This window comes from Ovis aries, unplaced genomic scaffold (assembly GCF_016772045.2).
Source record: "Ovis aries strain OAR_USU_Benz2616 breed Rambouillet unplaced genomic scaffold, ARS-UI_Ramb_v3.0 scaffold_85, whole genome shotgun sequence".
Taxonomy (NCBI): domain Eukaryota; kingdom Metazoa; phylum Chordata; class Mammalia; order Artiodactyla; family Bovidae; genus Ovis; species Ovis aries.
The window spans coordinates 1,518,991-1,540,618 of NW_024599827.1; the positions used below are offsets into that span (position 1 = coordinate 1,518,991).

At 38.8% G+C, this 21,628-nt stretch overlaps 1 protein-coding gene across 4 annotated transcripts in view; it reads left to right on the forward strand.

Annotated features, from left to right (window-relative positions):
* The window catches only part of HDGFL3 (HDGF like 3), a 79,493-nt gene that overhangs the window by 40,884 nt on the left and 16,981 nt on the right, over positions 1 to 21,628 (forward strand). For 3 of the 4 annotated variants that reach the window (XM_027957110.3, XM_060408768.1, XM_060408769.1), the window contains 3 exons: positions 10,299 to 10,375; positions 15,287 to 15,425; positions 18,137 to 18,295. In XM_027957110.3, coding sequence (XP_027812911.1) covers positions 10,299 to 10,375; positions 15,287 to 15,425; positions 18,137 to 18,295 — 375 coding nt within the window. Of the gene's footprint in view, positions 1 to 1,724; positions 2,569 to 10,298; positions 10,376 to 15,286; positions 15,426 to 18,136; positions 18,296 to 21,628 lie in introns of those variants that run through there. The other variant, XM_060408767.1, reaches the window with a different exon arrangement.

The following is a 21,628-nucleotide window of genomic DNA, read 5'->3' on the forward strand; positions in this document are numbered from 1 at the left end:
CCATCTGCAGTGATTTTGGAGCCCCCCAAAATAAAGTCTGACACTGTTTCTACTGTTTCCCCATCTATTTCCCATGAAGTGATGGGACCCGATGCCATGATCTTTGTTTTCTGAATGTTGAGCTTTAAGCCAGCTTTTTCGTTCTCCTCTTTCACTTTCATCAAGAGGCTTTTAGCTCCTCTTCAATTTCTGCCATAAGGGTGGTGTCTTCTGCATATCTGAGGTTATTGATATTTCTCCCAGAAATCTTGATTCCAGATTGTGTTTCTTCCAGTCCAACGTTTCTCATGATGTACTCTGCATATAAGTTAAATAAGCAGGGTGATAATATACAGCCTTGACGTACTCCTTTTCCTATATGGAACCAGTCTGTTGTTCCATGTCCAGTTCTAACTGTTGCTTCCTGACCTGCATACAGATTTCTCAAGAGGCAGGTTAAGTGGTCTGGTATTCCCATCTCTTTCAGAATTTTCCACAGTTTCTTGTGATCCACACAGTCAAAGGCTTTGGCATAGTCAATAAAGCAGAAATAGATGTTTTTCTGGAACTCTCTTGCTTTTTCCATGATCCAGCAGATGTTGGCAATTTGATCTCTGGTTCCTCTGCCTTTTCTAAAACCAGCTTGAACATCAGGGAGGTCACGGTTCACGTATTGCTGAAGCCTGGCTTGGAGAATTTTGAGCATTACTTTACTAGCATGTGAGATGAGTACAATTGTGCGGTAGTTTGAGCATTCTTTGGCATTGCCTTTCTTTGGGATTGGAATGAAAACTGACCTTTTCCAGTCCTGTGGCCACTGCTGAGTTTTCCAAATGTGCTTACAAATTGAGTGCAGCACTTCCACAGCATCATCTTTCAGGATTTGAAACAGCTCAACTGGAATTCCATCACCTCTACTAGCTTTGTTCGTAGTGATGCTTTCTAAGGCCCACTTGACTTCACATTCCAAGATGTCTGGCTCTAGATTAGTGATCACACCATCGTAATTATCTGGGTCATGAAGATCTTTTTTGTACAGTTCTTCCATGTATTCTTGCCACCTCTTCTTAATATCTTCTGCTTCTGTTAGGTCCATACCATTTCTGTCCTTTATCGAGCCCATCTTTGCATGAAATGTTCCCTTGGTATCTCTAATTTTCTTGAAGACATCTCTAGTCTTTCCCATTCTGTTGTTTTCCTCTGTTTCTTTGCATTGATCGCTGAAGAAGGCTTTCTTATCTCTTGCTATTTGCAACTCTGCATTCAGATGCTTATATCTTTCCTTTTCTCCTTTGCGTTTTGCTTCTCTTCTTTTCACAGCTATTTGTAAGGCCTACGCAGACAGCCATTTTGCTTTTTTGCGTTTCTTTTCCATGGGGATGGTCTTGATCCCTGTCTCCTGTACAGTGTCACGAACCTCATTCCATAGTTCATCAGGCACTCTATCCTTCTCCTAGGATCCAAAAAAATGAGAAGCATATATTACCCTCCCAAAAAAGTCACAAGAATAATTATAGCAGTTTCATTCACAGTAGTCAGAACTGGAAACAGTACAAATGTCCATCATTACATTGGAGAACAGATGCTGTAGAATACTACTTGGCAATATAAAAGAATGATGTAGGAATGATATTACTAATATAATATGAATTCATCTCAAAAAGACATTGAGAAAAGAAGCCAATGACCAAAGACTTCTTGCTATTGTTTTTTTAAAACTTCTAAGTTCAGAAACAGGCAACATTGGTCTATGATGACAGAAATCATGAAAATAGTTGTCTTGGTAGACAGAAAGTAACCAGAAGAGAAGCTGAGAAAACGTTCTGAGACCACTTAAATGTTGCATACTTGATTAGGGGCTGCTTATATGGGCATACGCATGTATCAGAATCTCACTAGATTTATATTTAGGATCAATATGTTTCACTATATGTTAATATTATTCCAATAAAAGTGAAAGTAAACCCTAAAAGTGTATTTTATACCTCTTTAAAATTGAACCTATGTGGACAGTTGCATAAAAAACTGAGGGTAAAAAAAAAAAAACAAACTGAGGGTAAGTTGGGGGAATGGGCCAGACATTTCATTTAAAAATATGATTGCTATAATTTTTTTAAAAAAGGATCTGGCACTACAAATAAAGATCTTATATGAAGATCATAAGCCACACCCCTCGCTCTTTATTGTTCAGCCTGAGTTCTTCCAGTTGTCCAGCTGGCTCTCTGCAGGTGCACTGTGAGATGTATTAATGCCCCATGTATGCTCCTTCTGGAGAAGGCAGTGGCACTCCACTCCAGTACTCTTGCCTGGAAAATCCCATGGATGGAGGAGCCTGGTAGGCTGCAGTCCATGGGGTTGCTAAGAGTCGGACGACTGAGCGACTCCACTTTCACTTTTCACTTTCATGCATTGGAGAAGGACATGGCAACCCACTCCAGTGTTCTTGCCTGGAGAATGCCAGGGATGGAGAAGCCTGGTAGGAGGCTGTCTATGAGGTCGCACAGAGTCGGACACGATGGAAGCGACTTAGCAGTAGCAGCAGCATGCTCCTTCAGAATCAGCAGTGTCACATACCAACACGGCACCTCAGTAAGTCATCTGGCCTGCCCCCTACATAAAGCCTACAGTAAAAGCGCTGCGTTCTAAGTATATTGTGACCTCTCAAAATTACTTGAAATTTTTTAAAGGTGAAAATGGCAAGGTTTTTCAAAGTTTTATGGAGTGAAAAGCAAATTGTCTTTTAGTGTGAGATCACTCTGTCAACTAACAAGTAATGGTTTTATATTCTTAAAGATAATTAGGGACTGATTTTCAGCAGATTTTTTGAACTGTTATATCGCAAGTTATTTCCTTATCATGCTTGGGGTCCTTCTAAGAAAGTATTATTTTCAGATATTAAGATGATCAATTACCTGTTTGTTAATTCAAATATACTCAAATTTTTAAAATTCTTTTCCTGTCCTCTTGTACACATTTCCTTTTTCCATACTGTGCTTTCTTCCCCTACAGTGAATTTGTTGACTTATTCGTAGACTTCTTTTTACCTGAAACCATTTTATGATAAGATCACAAGCTTTTTTCCCCTCTGTAATTTAACCTTACTTCATAAACTTTCATAGGTAAAATGGTCTTTTTATTTCTCCACATTCTTAGTCAGCTGGCCCCCACAGTTCTTCTTACTGACATATTCAAAGAGACAAGTTGTTTGTCCTTGTTTTCTTTTCTTAAGCATAGAGATTCCTTTATACTATGACCTTATAATAGTTTTTCTTAGTAATGTTATTGAAAGTGTTCTGTGATGTACAGGTCTCTTCTCCTTCACAGCCAGGGTTACTGATTCTCTCTCTGTGCAAGTGTAGTTAGGGCTTCCTCAGATCCTGAGTGAGTAAGGAAACCTTGGTCCTCAAGGAATATTTATTATGCTCCCACCCAGCATCAGGTGCTGCTTTAGGCAGTAGAGCTGTTGTGGTGAACAAAACCAAGATTCCTTCTCACAGAGATTATATTCTAATGTGAAGACACAACAGATACTCAATGTCAGGGGAATTCTTATAATAAAAATAAAGCAGAATAAAAGAATAGAGAATGACAGGGTAAGAGGTACTATTTTAAGTTGGGTTGTAAGGGGAAAATCTTCTGATGCAGTGCTGTGTGAGTAGACATTTGAACAAAGTAAGTGCATGAATGGACCATGAGCTTTTCTGAGAGAAGAGACACTGCCAAGGGAGGGACCTTGGTATCTTTGCCTAGCCCTCTGGACCTCAAGACTTCTCATCCTCCATTCAACCACACCCCCAACTACCATCTGGACTCCTATAGTAGCTGAAACCGCTAAGGTACCACTGTGTGGAACCTCTTCCTCCAGCATTCTGATGAGATTCCCCTGATGTTGGTGCCTGTTTGTATTTTGATCACTTCCTATTCAAACTATTGATGAGAGACAGTCCCCCACATGTTTTTGGTAATGGCTCACACAAAACACTGGACAGGTAAGATAGCCAACTATTTATTAATTCTGTAAACTCACTCCCAGAGGAGGAAGACACTGCATGCCATACAGGGCAACCTAGAGGTTGCCCTCAGAAGCAGTGAACAGCTGGGACAATGGGAGGCAGGTTTTGTAGTAGCAAGAGAGTGGGGTTCCCACAGGAGGGTGTGATTGTCTTGTTTGAATAATTTGGAGACTAGAAGGGAACCAAAACCTGCTACTTAGGGATAGAAAGAGACTGTGCATGGTCCCTCTGATGAGGAGAATTTTTTGACCAGAGTACCTTGTCCACAGAGCAGAATGAGGAAGAGAAGTTGTGGGTAGGCCATTCAGAACCATCCCAATGTTACAGAATGCTGAGGCAGCACATAATATTGAGCTTGCAGTCTTATACCACAGTCTGAACCAAATTGTTTCCCAGTGAGTACTATGAACTCAGTAACATCACAGAATTATCAGACTTCATAGCTTGATTAAGATTGGAGCTTAGATATCTGAGGGTAATGAATAATGACTTAGTCAAAGTAACAACATAATGTTTTAAATAAATTAGCATTGAAGATGATGACCCCCCCCCCTTTTTTTAAACTTTAACTCTTTAGCAAGGAACTTCTGTTGTTTTTTTGTTTTGTTTTTAGCAAAATTTAAGGGTAGGAAAGAGCACAAAGTTCAGGAAGTTACTCTAGTGAGATATGACTGTCTATGCAGAGTATTCAGGAGATAGAGAATAACCTTTTGCCATATTTTGTTACAAACGGATAGAGTATTCTAAGACCAGTTTGTTATTTTAACAGAGAAAGCCAAATTCTGGTTTTGTATTAATAAGTATTTGACATTAATGGATTTATAAGCTTTCAGTTTTTAATATTACAAGTAAATCCATCAAAACTGAGCCAGCTTTGGCAAAATTTTAACTTTTCATTGCATATTTTAGACTGTTATTTGCAGTTACTGTTGTCCAGGGCAAATAAATTTCCCTTTGTACAAATCTGCAGCTTTCAGTATCCAGATTTGTCCTGTTTCTCACTATGGTACAACCTAGATACTTAACTTCAAGTATAGGACTAACCTTTTCCCATTAATAAACAAGAGCATATGCCATTCATTACCTTTGCATACATGGTTGTTCTTCTTGTCACTATGCTCTTAGTATAGTCTCAATCTCCATATTAAATTATAATTTAACCAAAGTAACTCCTATTTCACAGAGAAGTTGAGAAATTTGTCACATACAAGTGTTTTAACAAACCAGAAAAGCTCATGGATACACATAATACAGATATCCTTTCCAGTACATCTAAAAGTTAAAAGTCATATATTTGTTAAAACTACACTTGCTGAAGGCTTCCCACGTGGCACTAGAACCTGCCTGCCAATTCAGGGGACATAAGAGGTATGGGTTTGATCCCTGGGTTGGGAAGATCCCCTGGAGGAGGGCATGGCAACCCACTCCAGTATTTTTTTTTTTTCACTCCAGTATTCTTGATTGGAGAATCCCATGGACAGAGAAGCCTGGTGTGCCACAGCCCATGGGGTCACAAAGAGTTGGAAGTGACTGAGCACCTGAGCATGCAGCACACATACTTGCTGACCAGTCATTTCAGCGTTCTGTCTTAGGAATTATTCGGAGATGCAAGATATCCTTTAATTAATTTAATTATTAGTCCAAGGCCTTAAAGTTTACTATTGGAAACTGTGTTTGATCTTAACATCCCACAGAATATAATTACTGTTGATACAGGAAAGTTTGTCAGAATTGTAATTTAAGTTTACATTTTCCTGTATCCTAAACATTATATGGAAGTAATACTAGCTTATCAGTAGACTCTTTTAAGTTCAGGTGTAAATCAGTATCTTCATGAGAAACCCCAATTTTATTAGTTTTTATTTACTTATGTTACACTCTGCAATGATTAAATCCAGATAAAGACAAATAGTTGTTTTTAAACCAGAATTGTAAACCAGTCTGATTTGTTCAAAGATTCACTTTGATTACTTAAATTTGGATTCATGTATAAAAATATTCTTGTGAGAAGGGTTTTTTCCCTTAAGAGGCCATCACAGTGTAGCACTCCTTTAAAAGATTGAGAGTTGTACATACATTTTATACATTTTTTAAAAGTATTAGGCAAATAAATGTGCACTGATGCAATTTTGCAGTCTCAGTGCAAAAATGCTGCAGATTTAAGCAAACTTGGTTAATCATAGGAAACAAAGGTGGCTCACCAGGAGGACCCCCAACAGGAAGGTGGAATGTCTTATTATTAACATCAGAAACAGCTAGGGAGCCCTTCTACACTTGGTGGAAATATGATTTGGTGTAGCCACTCTGGAGAACAGTATGAAGGTTCCTTAAAGGTCTAAGCATAGAGCTGCCATGTGACCCTGCAATCCCACTCTTGGGCAAATATTCCAGAGAAAAACATAGTCTGAAAGAATGCATGCGCCCTAGTGTGCGTAGCTGGAGGTTCTTAAAACACTGATTCTTGGGCCTAACCTGCAAGGTGTCTGAGTCAGTTGGCCTGGGTTGTGGACTGAGAAGTCGCATTTTCTCCTGAGTCCTTAGGTGGTATTGATGGTGAGGGCCCAGGGGTGAGACTCAGATGAGTCTCAGAGAACAAGTTTCCTAGGAAACATGAGGCCCCTCCCTCCAGGCCCCACCTCCATGGGCCCACGGGACAGTCTCAGTTTCTGCCTGACCTCCCCGAAGTGTCTCTGCAGTGAGCAGAGCAGACGAACAAAGAACAATAACAAGTACTCTACGTTCACTGTTTTAATTTCTTAGGGATTGTTATGTTCCTTTATATTAGATTTTTGTAATCTTACTAGTATCTATAACTCAATAAAAACAAAACTCTTTCATTTTAAGAAATTTATATCTAATTTGTTAATACCCTTCCTAGAAAAAGGAAAATATTTCAAACTCCTGCAAGGAAGGGTAAAGACTCTTTCGAGTATAGACACACACAGAGGCCTCAGCTTCAGGTCTACAGCTTCAGCTGTAGGTTAAAGGACACACTAAATTCATACACTAACTGATCTGGATCTCAAAGGGCTTTTCTTCTTTCCAGTAAAAGCAGGACTTATTCTTCTAGAAACCAGAAGACTGTTGTACCAGATTATTTGCCCTGTCGTACCGAAAAGAAACTAGATCCCCATCCTCCTATTATGGGGAATAACACTGGCTGTGTGCAAACCAGAATCAGAACTGAACATAGCCAAGAACCAGAAATAAAAGTGAAAATAAAATTCAGGAAAGCAGAAACAGTAGAAAGACAAAAGCTCCAGTACTCTGGCCACCTAATGTGAACAGCCAGCTCATTGAGAAAAACCCTGATGCTGGGTAAGATTGAGGGCAGGAGGAGAAGGGGGCGACAGAGGATGAGACGGGTGAATGGCATCACTGATTCAACGGACATGAGTTTGAGTAAACTCCAGGAGACGGTGAAGGACAAGGAAGCCTGGTGTGCTATGTCTGTGGGGTTGCAAAGTCAGATACAACTTAGTGACTGAACAACAACAACTGAAGATAAAGTTCTGTTGCCACTGAGTACTCACTTTAGAAGCCAAAACAAACACAAAAACCAGTGCCTCGGAGGTGCACTCTTTAATTGGATCAAGAAAGTATATCTACTTGAACAGCTCAGTATAATTCCAAAAGTGTAATTTTCAGAACAAAGACTCTCAATTAAATACAGTGAATGCATCAACTTTAAACACCTTTTTGAGGGAACCAGAGTGATGATAAAGTCGCTGTCTTGACAGTGTGTATCACAGGAGGCATGAACTCAGATATTCAAAGAGGCCAAGCACGTCATGTACGTAAGGGAAGCAGGCATCTAAAGGCTCACCTGGAGAAAGGTAGACAGGTTACACTTGAGAGCGCAGACCATGTCTGCAGGCAGCTGTCGATCATCTTCAGCTGATAGTTGCCTTGTGGGAATCAGGCTTAGTGTTGCCCAGCCCTATCTTCAGTATTTTTTCCACAGAAGCTATTAGTCTGGATTTTAATAATGAATCTTCCAGTATTAAAGTGTTGACAACTAATTCAGTATTTTTAAAACACTATGAGCCAAACAAAGCATTTCTTCAGGCTGGACATGGGCCTAAGAGCCATCAGTTTGTAGCTTCTACAGTAGATGTTAGTTATATAACATCACAGCAGAGGAAGAGTTCAGTCACAAGTTATATCTTATGTGAAAGAAAAGTTTTAAAAGATTTTTTTAAAAGATTCACTTTCAGTTTTCTCACAGGGGTGGAAAAAAAACCTGATGTGATAGTGTTTTGTCAGCTAGCAATTCAGTGCCCCCCACATACATAAACATATGCATTTCCATATTAATTTCTATTTTTTGTTCATTTAAAATATATTCACTTTCTGGAGATCTGTACCATAGCAGTGTGAATATTCTTAACGTTACTGAACTATAAGTTTAAAAATGGGTAATATGGAAAATTTTATGTTAGGTCTTTTTTACCACAATAATATGTGTGTGTGTGTGTGTGTGTATATATATATGTATATATATAACTGAAAATATATTGAGTTTTATTCAGAATGAAATTATCATTTTAAATTGTCCTTACAGGGTAGTATATTGAATGTAACATATACAAGGTTTACACAGAAGTTGTATAGTAAGTGGGCTTCCTTAGTGGCTCAGATGGTAAAGAATCCTCCAGTAATGCAGGAGAGCCAGATTTGATCCCTAGGTCAGGAAAATCCCTTGGAGAAGGGAATGGCAACCTACTCCAGTATTCTTCCCTGGAGAACTCTATAGACAGACGAGCCTGGCAGGCTATAGTCCATGGGGTCACAAAGAGTCAGACACAATTTAGTAGCCAACACTGTATAGTAGGTAACAGGGGCAAGCCTAAGAGACAAGGAGATAATTTGAAAAGCTGCTATGGCCTTGTCAAAAGATCATGAGAACTTTTTTAGGGAACTAAATTTAGTAATGGGAATGGTATTCAATTTGGAGACATTTCAGGAGCCAAATTGGAGAAGCTGGTGAAAAACTGAACATAGTGCTTGAGGAAATAATAAAAAGATTAAGGTTTCTTTCCTGGTAACTGAGTGTGCCAATCCATAAGACAGGAAACAAAACAAATTCAGAGAAAATTAGTTCAGTTCTAGACAAGGCATGGGATTTCAGGACTTGAAGGAAACCTAGGGGTTATCTAGTACAACCATCTCATTTTGCAGATGTGAAAGTCTAATATTAAGTGATGTTTTCTGTATCAGTCAGAAGCCAGACTTAATTATACATTTCTAGACTCAAAGTCCATCTTCTCTCAGTACGCCAGGATATCTGTTCTGTGACACATGGTTCATTCAGTTCAGAGATGAATGTGTGATATTTAGTAATCTTCAGGCTGTTGGCATATGTTAGTTAAGAAGGCCTTAGATTTCTTCAAGACACTGGATACCCTTTTCCTTGCTCGATAAACTACAAGTATGTCTCTTCTTCTATTCGTAACCTTGTCTTAATTTTAAGCTGCTTGCAGGACCTATTAATGAAAATGGTTTGAAGGTATTTACAGTTTCAAGCCTGGAGTTCAAAAGAAGGGTGGGGGCTGCAGATGGAGATTTGGAAGTCAAGGACCATTTCTTGAAACATTCTAGGAAATAATGGGTCTATATGTAGCATTCTGAAGAGTTTGGAAGTTCTCAAACTCAGCTGTATATAAGAATTGATGGATCTGGGGAAGGCTAATGATCTTTACTTTTAAAAAATCCCAGAAGTTTCAGGTGCACAGCTCTGAGAAGCTGTTAAAGGATTTGACGCAATTGAATATGCTTTTGAAAACATGGTTCCAACTTCAGCTTGTGGGGAGAGTCTTGTAGTAGACTACAAGACTACTACTACTACTTGTAGTAGTCCAGGCAAGAGATACCTTTTAGCCACTATATAATATTTTGTTAATTTTCCATAATTCTCCTATATTGTAATGCTTATATTTCTAGGGAGTGTATGTGTGTATGTGTAAAAATTTGCTGCTATCCCCCCAAAGTGCATCTTTCTTGTTTCTTTGTTATTCTCTTGAAGTACTTCACAAGGACAGATTCCCAAGTGTAATTCTGTTGAGCTGAAGGATGTGAGTGGTTTCGGCTCCTGATTATGTGTTGTCATAATGGTTACTATCAGTTCACAGAGTTACTCTCCATATGATGTGTCAGTATGACCTCTAGAATCATTTTATAAGGTTCAGGGAAAAGAAAAATGACTGGGATTTTTATTAGAGTAATTTTATTTTGAAAATAGCAATAAATTATCATGACAATGTTTGTTCATGTTTATGCTATTTAACCTGATTTTATCTTTAACAGATCGATGAACTCCCAGAGGGAGCTGTGAAGCCTCCAGCCAATAAGTACCCTATCTTCTTTTTTGGCACCCACGAAACGTAAGTCAACAAAACAACATACATTTTAAACAGTTCTGATTTGATTCTGCTAGATGACATATGTTGTTAACAATCACTTATATTATTTTATATACTCTTAAAATCATCATAACCACTTATGTAAAATTACAAAGGTAATATATCTTTTCTTAATGTCAAGATTTTTCATTCATTTTGCTTTTGAACGTCATTTGTTTCTGCTTAAATGTTGGGCATGGCCCAGAAGTTTCTTTTAGGATACTTTTCAGTACTAGGGTGATTTTCTTGTCATTTCTTTTGTAGCTCTTGTATATTTCCCTGCTAGAGTTATGTCTTCCATTCATATTTCACAGTCTCTCGGGCCTCTTCACAATTTGTCAGTCTCTGAAGGAAACGTACCACCTTTATAAGTTTTTATAATTCTGTTGGTCACTTAGTACAGGTTAAATTGTTGAATAAAGGAAACTGAAAATACAGTGTCTCAAATAATATAGGCGTTCACTATTTTTTTAAAAAACAACCAGAGAGAGGCAGATACATCAAGGTGGGTAGTCAGCTCTGTTCCAGGGACCCAGGTTTCTTCTATTGTGTTTCTGCCCTTCCACGGGGGTATTGGTCTTGTCTGCTTATTTTGAAAAGTGAACAAAAAAGCAAAAACTGGCTCAGCAGCGCCCATGCATCTTCCAGATAGAGGGAAGGTGGAGAGAGAAGAGGTAAGGAAATGACAGGGAAATTGAATATGTCTCTTATACTTTTGTTTATTCCAGTGGCAAGAACTTGGTCAGTCATAAGGCCATATCAAGCTGTAAGGAAGCTGGAAACATGGTCTCTAGCCAGGCAGCGCTGTTGGGAAACAAATTGGGAGGAGTAATCCATTAAAAGGAAGAAGATAGTCATGGGTACTAGGGAACAGTAGGCAACCTTGACACACTGAGAACACATATGGTTGTTTTACAACAAGGACACAAATGGAATAGGAGTTGCAAATGGGAGCAAAAGCTAAAACTACGATGAAATCTTGTAAGTCTTCAAAGTGAGGGCTGTTCCTGTGTTTATGTGAATGTTGGCAGAGCCAGGCATGCACTTCTCCTGACGGTGCTGTCTCTAGCACCCTTACATCTTCCTTACTCTCCTACGGAAAGAGAGTTAGCCAAGAGAGGGCCCTTTAAGTCATAGTTCCTGCTTGTCTTCATCTGAGAAACATTTATGTTTCTTTTAAGAGGTTAGTTTTCTTTTCTTTGTTTTGTTTTTATCTAATAGACACTTGTGGACAATGCAACTTAACACATTTTTCTCCTTGAAGAGGTTGCTAGAGGCTTAAGAAATAAATGTTTTACCAAAGTAATAAGTGCTCAGGGCTTTGTGATACCTGTTTTTGTATTTCCCTCATTCCTAACTCTGTCTTGTGTCTATACATTATTTTGCTTTTCCTTTAGGACTTAATTTTAAGTGATCTGATTGTATATCTAGAACAAGGCAGAATTTAATAAATAAGATTGTTACATTCCCACTATATATACCAAAGTCACCCATTTACTCATATTATGTGATGACTTTCATTCACTTAGTAAACATTTTCTGGGTATTCTTTGAGGCACTTGAAATAAAAGTTGCCCTTTAAGAGCTTGCCACCTGGTATATTGCTAATAAATGTAACAGAATCATTCCAGGGAACAGTATGAAGGATTTTATGGAGCTCTTTCTTGTAGCATCCTTAATATAAGTCAGTGGCATAATTCCAAGTCTCAATTCAGTAAAAGCATTTGTACCAAGGAGCAGTGTGTTATGGTCCATTTGTGAATTTTCTGCTGGTTTGATCATCCAGGAGTAGATTTTAAAACATCTAGAGGACAGTGAACTTCAGAAAAATTGTTACAAGATTGTTTCAGCTGATCATTTACTAGGTATTGGGTGTCCTTGAACCTGAGATTATATGCCCTGGCAAGTGCCTAATATTCAGTCTCTCTATGAAGGCAAAGATTATGTGAATGTTGCTAAGCCCTGTATACACAGTGCTGTGCACAGTGCCTGGCTTATGGCAGGTGTTTTCAAAAATAGCCGTTGAATGAATTAAAATTGATTCAGTGAAATAAATGCAGTGGGGGGAAAGTATGTGAAAAGCGAGGGATTTAACAAGAAAACTATCAGCAGGAGCACCCCCCAGGCAAAGCCAGAATTCTCAGAACATGGCTCTGAATCTGTTGCTCAGACAGACAGGAGATTGGAGCCCAAATTTCTTCTGCCACATATAACTCTACCCCTGTAGTTTTAGTCTGGACAATTCTTAAGGCAGCCTTTGCCAGGAAAAAAAAAATAACATTCTTAGAGCATATTACTTTGAACAATTTTATTTTCTGGTCTACCCATTAAAATTCATAAAACATATAGCAAAGTTAACCAGTTGAAAGGAGATTTGATTTGTGGAATTATCTGTAAACCAGAAAAACCCGAGATCATCTATCAAAAATAAGAATTTGTTTTAGAATAGCTCACTCAATCAATGTCCCTCTTTCTGGCAATAGCTCACATGGCCAGTTGAATCATTAACCCTGGCTCCTGTGGCATAAAGTACAGACAAGCTCTGGTTAGCATCAATAGCTGACATGAACCTCAGGCAGCTTAGCCCACAGTTAATTCCTGTACCTAGAGTCAAGGACGACTGGAGAAAGGTCAAAAGCTGTAGTCTAATAATTTATGTCAAATTGCTCTACAAGTGAAATCACCAGACCCAAAGTCACATGTCCTTCTCATGCTCAGTTTGATTAAAATGTCCAGTAACCTAATAAACTATCTCTGGATGCAGTGAAATATAATCATGCTGAACAGTTAAAGTTGAACAACCAAAGCAGATGTGGTGATTGGGGTCAGAAAGCATGTTTGGGTAATTTTATCAACTTGAATTCTTGATCAGCTGGGCAGTGTAAGGAAGGGACCAGTACTAAGATCCAGTCAGAAAATGGAATTTATAAAATTAACAGTAAACTGTTAATCTATTGTCTCAAAGCTTTCAATATAACTTCTGCTGATAAGTTCCAAATACACACAGATGTTTTCCCTAAATTCCAGATCACCTGCCCAGTTGCCTACTTGACGTCTTCACTGGGATATCTAACTAGGTTTTCAGATTTAACATCCAGAACTGAACGTGTCACCTTCAAATCTTGTTCTCTCAAAAATTTTGCGTTTCAGTATACTAAGTCCATTCTTCTAATTTCTCAGTCTGTATCCTTGGCAGGTGTGTGTGCATGCTCAGTCATGTCCAACTCTTTTTGAGCCCATGGACTGTAGCCCGCCATGCTCCTCTGTCCCTGAGATTTCCCAGGCAAGAATACTGGAGTGGGTTGCCATTTCCTTCACCAGGAGATCTTCCTGACCCAGAGATCCACCCTCCATCTCCTGCATCAGCTGCATTGGCAGGTGGATTCTTGACCGCTGAGCCACCTGGGAAGCCCATATTATTGGAGATAGCCTTAGTTCCACCCTCTCACATACCATATACGACTCACCAATGGATCACCTTGGCTCCTTCTGGAGAGTGAATTCAGAATCCAGCCACCTGGATCCTGAATCCTCACCAACACCCTGGTCCTAGTCACCATTGTGACTTCAGTACCCTCTAATTAGTCTCTCCACTTCTGCCCTAGTACCCAGACCTTCAGTGTGTTTTCAGCACAGCCAGAGTGACCCTTTTAAAACACAAATTGTCACACTCAGAGCCGTTAATGGCTTCCCATCTGACTCAAAGCCTTTGTAGTGGCCTCAAAGCCCCATCACGATCATGCTCCCATACTGGTACCTTTCTGACCTCGTCTCACAACTCTGTCTTCACTCATTTCACTCCAGACACACTAGACATTCTTCTGTCTCAGGGCTTTTTATACTTGCTCTTTCTTCAACTTGCTCTCCTCTTCCCCAAATAACCACATTGGTCCCTTCTTCACCCTCTTCAGTTCTTGGATGTTCCCTTTTCAGTGAGGCCTTCCCTCTTGATCTGTATTTCTAAAACTGTTAAAATCCACACCAGTCCTTACTATCCCCCTTCTCTGTTTCATCAATAGACTTATTTATTTTTAGCACATGGTACTATATTTTATCTATCTTTTCTATTGTCTAGACTCCTACCCTTGCTACTAGAAGTATGCTCTATGAGGGCAGAGATGTTCATCTTTTTGTTCCCTGAAGAGCACCCAGCACCTCCGGAACAGCTGACACTTTAGAGATGTTCAGTAAAATGTGAATAAATGAGTCTCAGTTTGAAATGCATCTCAGCCAGGCTGTGGGCCTCACTATGTCATATGCCAGATTAATGTCATAGACAGTAATGCTGAAGACTTTAGTTTAAATGCTCGGATCTCTAGGCCAGCCTCAGGATTATTCTCATTTTCTTTTCATAATTATGACTAATTTAGGATTAGGTTTAAATTGGATGATTCTATCTACTTTGCCACTTCTAATTTTTTTCTTGTCTAATGCCTCATTAAACACTAATGATTTTTTAATTTATAGAAATAATAAATATACTAATGTGGCATATAGAGTTAGAATCATTTTTTACTCTAGTGTTTCTGTTTTTACACCCCTTACCTATGAAAGATTAGCATATATAAGTCTTAGTGTAAGATGATTTAAGTGGTCAAAGTAGACATCCTTAAAACTACTTGTTTAACTAAAATCAGTTTCAAAACAAAAAAGAAATTAGTAATTTAAAATCAAAGCAACACAGTCAGCGTTGCTGGCCTGTATACCTAGCTGTCCATTTTTTTCTACCTTGAATTATGTGTGCAAAACATCTTGTGATATGTGCCTAACTCAGAGAGTTTATAAATACTTATAATTTATATACTAAGATATGCTCTGACACCTGAGTTGATATTAAAAATGCCTTACATTTGAAGGTCAGATGTCAAATCTCTTTCTGATGTGTCTCTGCAGTGCTTTTCTAGGTCCCAAAGACCTCTTCCCTTACAAGGAATACAAGGACAAGTTTGGAAAATCAAACAAACGGAAAGGATTTAATGAAGGATTGTGGGAAATAGAAAATAACCCAGGAGTAAAGTTTACTGGATACCAGGTAACAATTTACTTCATTATCACTTGCTGTATCTCATTTTTTCATTTTAACTTTTTTCGATCTTTCTTGTGTGTCCTTTATATTAACAGTTACCCACCACCCATCTGAAGTCAGAATTCTGTCTTGCTCCAGTTGTATGTTGGATTAAATGTTCAGGCATACCTTGCTCTGTTTCACTTACAGACACTGCATTTTTTACAAATCAAAGGTTTGTGGCAACCCTGTATTGAGCAAGTCTGTTGACCTTGTTTTTCCACTAGCACTTGCTCACCTTGTGTCTTGGCATCATATTTTGGTAATTCGCTCAGTATTTCAAACTTTCTCATTATTCTTCATTTGTTAATAGTACCCAAATGATCTTTGATATTACCATTATAATTGTTTTGGGGTGCCACAGACCCCACCCATATAAGACAATGAACCTAATTGATGTGTGTGTGTTCATGTTGTGTGTGTTCTGAGTGCTCCAGTGATCAGCCATTCCCCTGTCTCCCTCCCTCTCCTTGAGCCACCCTGTGAGACACAATATTGAAGTTAGGCCAGTTAATGACCCTGCAGTGGCATCTTAAGTATTCAGGTGAAAGGAAGAGTCAAGTTTCTCACTTTAAATCAAAAGCTAGAAATGATTCAGCTTAGAGACTAAGGAAGTCATGTGGGAAACTGGCATGGGCCTAAAGCTAGGCCTCTTGGAGCCAAACAGTTAGCCAAGTTGTGAATGCAAAGAAAATGTTCTTGAAAGAAATTAAGAGTACCACTTTGGTGAATGCATGAATAATAAGAAAGTGAAACAGCCTTATTGCTGCTATGGAGAAGGTTTGAGTGGTCTGGATTGAAGATCAAACCAGTCATATGATTCCCTTCAGCCAGAGCCTAATCCAGAGCAAGGCCTAACTCTCTTCAGTTCTGTGAAAGCTGAGAGGGGTAAGGAGGCTGTAGATGAAAAGTGTGAAGCTAGTAGAGGTTGGTGCCAGAGGCTTAAGGAAAAAGCTGTTTCTATAACATAAAAGTGCAAAGTGAAGCAGCAGGAGCTGATACAGAAGCTGCAGCAGGTGATCCAGAAGCTCTGGCTAAGGTGCTTCATGAAGGTGGCTATACTAAACAACAGATTCTTTGGTGTAAATGACACAGCCTTCTATTGGAAGGTGCCCCCTAGGACTTCCACAGCTAGAGAAGAGACGACTTCTGCTGACTTAGCTTCAAAAGGTAGCCTGACTCTTGTTACAGGCTAATTCAACTGGTGGCTTTAAGTTGAAGCCAGTGCTCATTGACCATTCTGGAAATCCTAGAGTCTTTAACGATTATGCTGAATCTGCTCTGCCTGTGTTTTATAAATGGAATACCAAAACCTAGATGACAGCACAGTTTACTGACCACATGCTTTACTGAATATTTTTAAGGCCACTCTTGAGAACTACTGCTCAGAAAAAAAGATTCCTTTGAAAATATTCCTGCTTATTGACAGTGCATCGGGCCACCCACAAGCTCTGATAGAGATGTACCATGAGATTAGTGTTATTTTCTTGCCTGCTAACATCATATCCATCTGCAGTCCATGGATCAAGGAAAAATTTAGACTTTCAAGTCTCATTATTTAAGAAATACATCTTATAAGGCTTTAGTAGCCATACTTGGTGACTCCTCTGACAAATATGGGGAAAAGTTGATTGAAAACCTTCTAGAAAGGATTCACCATTCTAAATACCATTAACAACATTTTTGATTCAAAGGAAGAGGTCAGAATATCAACATTAAGAGGAATTTGAAAGAAGTGGATTCCAGCCCTCATGGATGACTTGGAAGGGTTCAAGACTTCAGTGGAGGAAGTAACTGCAGATGTGGTGGAAATGGCAAGAGAATTAGAAGCAGAGCCTGGAGATAGAATTTCACTGTTGCAGTCTGCTATTAAAACTTGAATGGATAAGGAATTGCTTCTTACGGATGAACAAAGAGTGTTGTTTCTTGAGATGAAAGCTATTCCTGGTAAAGATATTGTGAAGGCTGTTGATGTGACAACAAAGGATTCAGAATATTACATAAACTTAGTTGATAGAGCAGTGACAAGGTTTGAGAGGATTGACTCCAGTTTTGAAAAAAATTCTGTGGTGGCTAAAATGCTGTCAAACAGCATTGCCTGCTACAGAGAACTCATTCGTAAAAGGCGGAGTCAGCTGATACTGCAGATGTTGTTGTCTTAACTTTAAGTTGCCACAGCCACCCCAACCTTCAACCACCACCCTGATCAGTCAGTAACCATCTATGTGACTGACCCTCCATCAGTGAAAAAGTTAGGACCCACTGAAGGCTCAGATGATGATTAGCATTTTTTAGCAGTAAAATATCTTTCAGGTATATATATAGTTTTTTTAGACATAATGCTACTATAAACTTAATAGACTACAGTATGGTATAAGCATAATTTTTATATGCAGTAAGGAACCAAAAAATTCATGTGACTTGCCTTATTGTGATATTTGCTTTATTGTGGTGGTCTGGAACTGAACCTAAAATATCTCCCAGGTATGCCTGTAATTCTGTTACTATAAGAGGGTTCATGTCAAGTGGTCACTGGAAAATTGAAGTTGACAGCCCTCTATTTTGAAAATCTAGAGTAAGCTGAACTTTTTCAATTAAAATAGAATAATTGTTTTTGCAGTTTATGATCTTTGCCATTTTTCAAAATGTAATTAGCTAATATTTTATTTTTTTCTTAGGCAATTCAGCAGCAGAGCTCTTCAGAAACCGAGGGAGAAGGCGGGAATACTGCTGATGCAAGCAGTGAGGAAGAAGGCGACAGAGTAGAGGAAGATGGAAAAGGCAAAAGAAAGAGTGAAAAAGCAGGCTCAAAGCGGAAAAAGTCATACACTTCAAAGGTTACTGAGAAACCTTTCCCCTTGTTAATACACATAGAAATATATCAACTCTTTTGAGCCTCTTCCTTTAAAGACAGTAATATATCTGAAGGGAATAGGCAGGTAATCTTAGACGTGAGGGTAACTGCTATGGACTCTCGTAAGGGCTATTTGGCCCTGAAATACCGCCTTCTCAGTTGGAGGAGGACTGTTCTTCAATCAAGGGTGTAAGAGTAGGTATCCCTCTGATAACTGTCCCCAGATGAGCTCTGAAGAATTTAAGAATGTAGGAGACTTAAGTACAATTTAGGACTATGTCTGTTACTGTTGATGGAAGCATAAAGATAGACTCAGACTCTTGTCTCTTTTCTTTAAAGACTGTATTTTGGCACTTTATTTGTTCAGTCCTATTTCCTGATCACCTGTTCTATGTCAGACACTGTACTAGGTAGATCCTAGTGAGCAAATCCAACTCCACTCTTACCCTCCTATAACTTACCATCCAGTGGATTGGGGGTGGAAACACAGAGTAAAAACCAATAATGAATATAAATTCTGGAAGGGCTATGAAGGAAATGAATGGGAGCAGGGAATGACAGAGTACATCTATTGAGATAGAGTGGCCAGGCCTTCCTGAAAAGACTAAGTTTATGCTGACACCTGAAAGAGTCTGGAAGGAAGAGCCGTGTGTGGCAGAGCTCTGAAGGTGGGGAGGGTTTGACATGTTCCTGAACTGCAACACAGCAGGCATCAGGATCAGGAGGGAGAGACAAGCAGAGGCTAAACAATGGAGACTGGTATGCCATGTTGACAGCTTACTGACCAGAGATGTATTAAATATGTCTTTGATTACCTGAACGGTATTGACCAGAGACGTTTCAGTATTCATGTACATAACAAACCACTGGCCATAGGCATAGTTTTTGCCTATGGTCAATAATGTGTTAAGGAGTTTGAATTTTATTCCAAATGTAACAATAATTTATTGGAGGCATGACATGATCCTTGATTTACAAATCAGAAGTTTAGGTTTTTCATACAGTAATTCACAAATGCAGTTGAAAAAACTGATACTGTGGAAGTTTGTTCACCTTATAGAAACTTTAAGCAGGATAAATGGATCTTTGAAGATAAAGATTGGTACAAGTTTTGCTGTAATGGGTCTGTCACAAAGGTGAATCCTTAGAGAAATTACTTCCATTTAGACCGTGGCATTTAGTGACTGGATATACTTAGGAAACGCCTTAAAAACAAGTATCATGGGTTTATTAGACTGTCAGCATTTTATTTCACAGTCTATAAAACCCACCCAACTGGCATACAGGTACAGTTTTATAAATGCATATTACTTCCTGTACGCCTCATGAAGAACATGGTATCTGCCTTAAATGAGGATAAAGTTTGCAAATGACAGCAAAAGAGTTAGAAAAATAACCCCTGTGGAAGACTGGATCTCCCACAGGGATTATTTTTTAAGCTGAATTTCTTTTAGCATTTGGACTTCACTTAAACACCCAACTGAATTTATTTTATTTAATTCATGATTGTCTGCTGAGCTTCTATGAAATGTGTTGTGCCTACCCTAAATTATCTAAGCTTTCTAAGGTAGAAAGATACATATGTGACTTTTAAACATCCTTATTTCATTTCTCTTGTGAAAACCAGAAGTAATGGAACTCTGCCTAGGGTAGACTTACAGTGTAAAGCAGTGAAAAGGGAAAGGCATACTATACTTACTAAGCCTTATCTATTTTTAAATTAAAGAATCATTCCCTTTGCCTCCTTCAAGATCACAACTTTTGTGATCACTAGAGAACCATAATTTATTTTCAGTATCAACTGCATAAGCTAACACAATGGTTCTCAAACTTTCACATGAGCCGGAATCACCTGGAAACAGGGTTGTTAAAATATATATTGCCCAGCGCCACCCCACCCCAAAATTTCTATTTTAGTTGGTCTAGGGTAGGACCTTAAATATCCATGAGCTGAGGTTGCCAATCTGGGAACCACGTACCTGGGGTAACTTCACTGCTTTCTTTGGCTTTCCAAATATTTCCTTTTGGTTGTGTGTGGTGATTTTTTTTCCCCTACATCTGTTTATTAAAGTTGAATGATCTTCCTTTGTCACTGAACACCAGTGGCTCACAGACTTTTCTGACTGCATCCAAGTTAGGTTGAGGGAAGAGTCCCACGTCCCCTCTACGTCACCCAATTCTGTTTTTCTGTGGGGAAAAAAATTTACTAGGAGAACAAAAGTATTTCACCTTTTATATCATCACACTTGATTTAAACTCTAGGCACTCCACATTCAGATTATTAAATCTCTGCTTTCCTTCTATGTAAAAAAAGTAAAAACGAAGTCATTTTAAAGGGATATTTGAGGCTTGGTTGGTTGTTTCAATTAAGTAAAATAGAAACAATGTAATTATAGATTCTGTCACATAGCTAAAAGGTATTTTCTTTTTAAAAGTTGCATTTTAAAATACAGATTGTCTGAGGAAGCTCAAATTTGCTAACTTCATTTTTGTTAAGACCAAAAGTGACTTGGCTTAATGAGTTTTCTTAGCTGTTATTTGCCATGTGCTTAAAGATTCATAAAATTTTTCAGAAAGGAAGTGTAAGTAAAATGCTACATTTTATTTTCTTAAAAGTGCACAGTGGAGCCAGCTTTTGATCATTTTAATGCTGTTCTGCAAAGCAGCTCTGGCTGTGAACTCTAATTGTGTTTTCATCTTCACTGCAGAGTTCATCTTGGTTTCAGAAGCTAGATGATAAAAAAGGAGCTAGTTCACCAGTATGGCCTTCAATTCTTCAATAATTTTCCATAGTTTAAAAAATTAAAGTTAATTCAGATCACACGGTGATGCACAAGTTCTGCCAAGATCATGCCACATATACCATTGACCTGACAGCTTCCATACGTGCTCTGACGTGGGTGTCGTGTATGATCCCAGAGGGTTGATCTTGCTTCTCTGGCCTCATGCTCTGCTGTGAAATAATGGGGAAGGACAGGCGACCTTTAGTGCCTCCTAGCTCTGTAGCCTTCCTAGAGTGGTCTCCATCAGCTGTATTTATTCATTGATAGTGTTCCAGGTGTATGACTGTTCATTTTCTGCCCTTCATATCACACTGCCAGGAAGAACTAAAAGGTTATCTAGTCCACCTCTACTTCCTTTCCAGCTGGTTAAACTGAAGCCCAGGGAGGTGAGATGACTTGTCCAGGGTTGTCTAGCTCAGTCTTAGTACTCTGCATGTTGTATCATGCTGTATCCTGTATCAGGCCACACAAACTGGATATAGGCCAGCTGTTCCTACATTTCTCACTTGGATTTGTGCATTCAGGGCTCTACT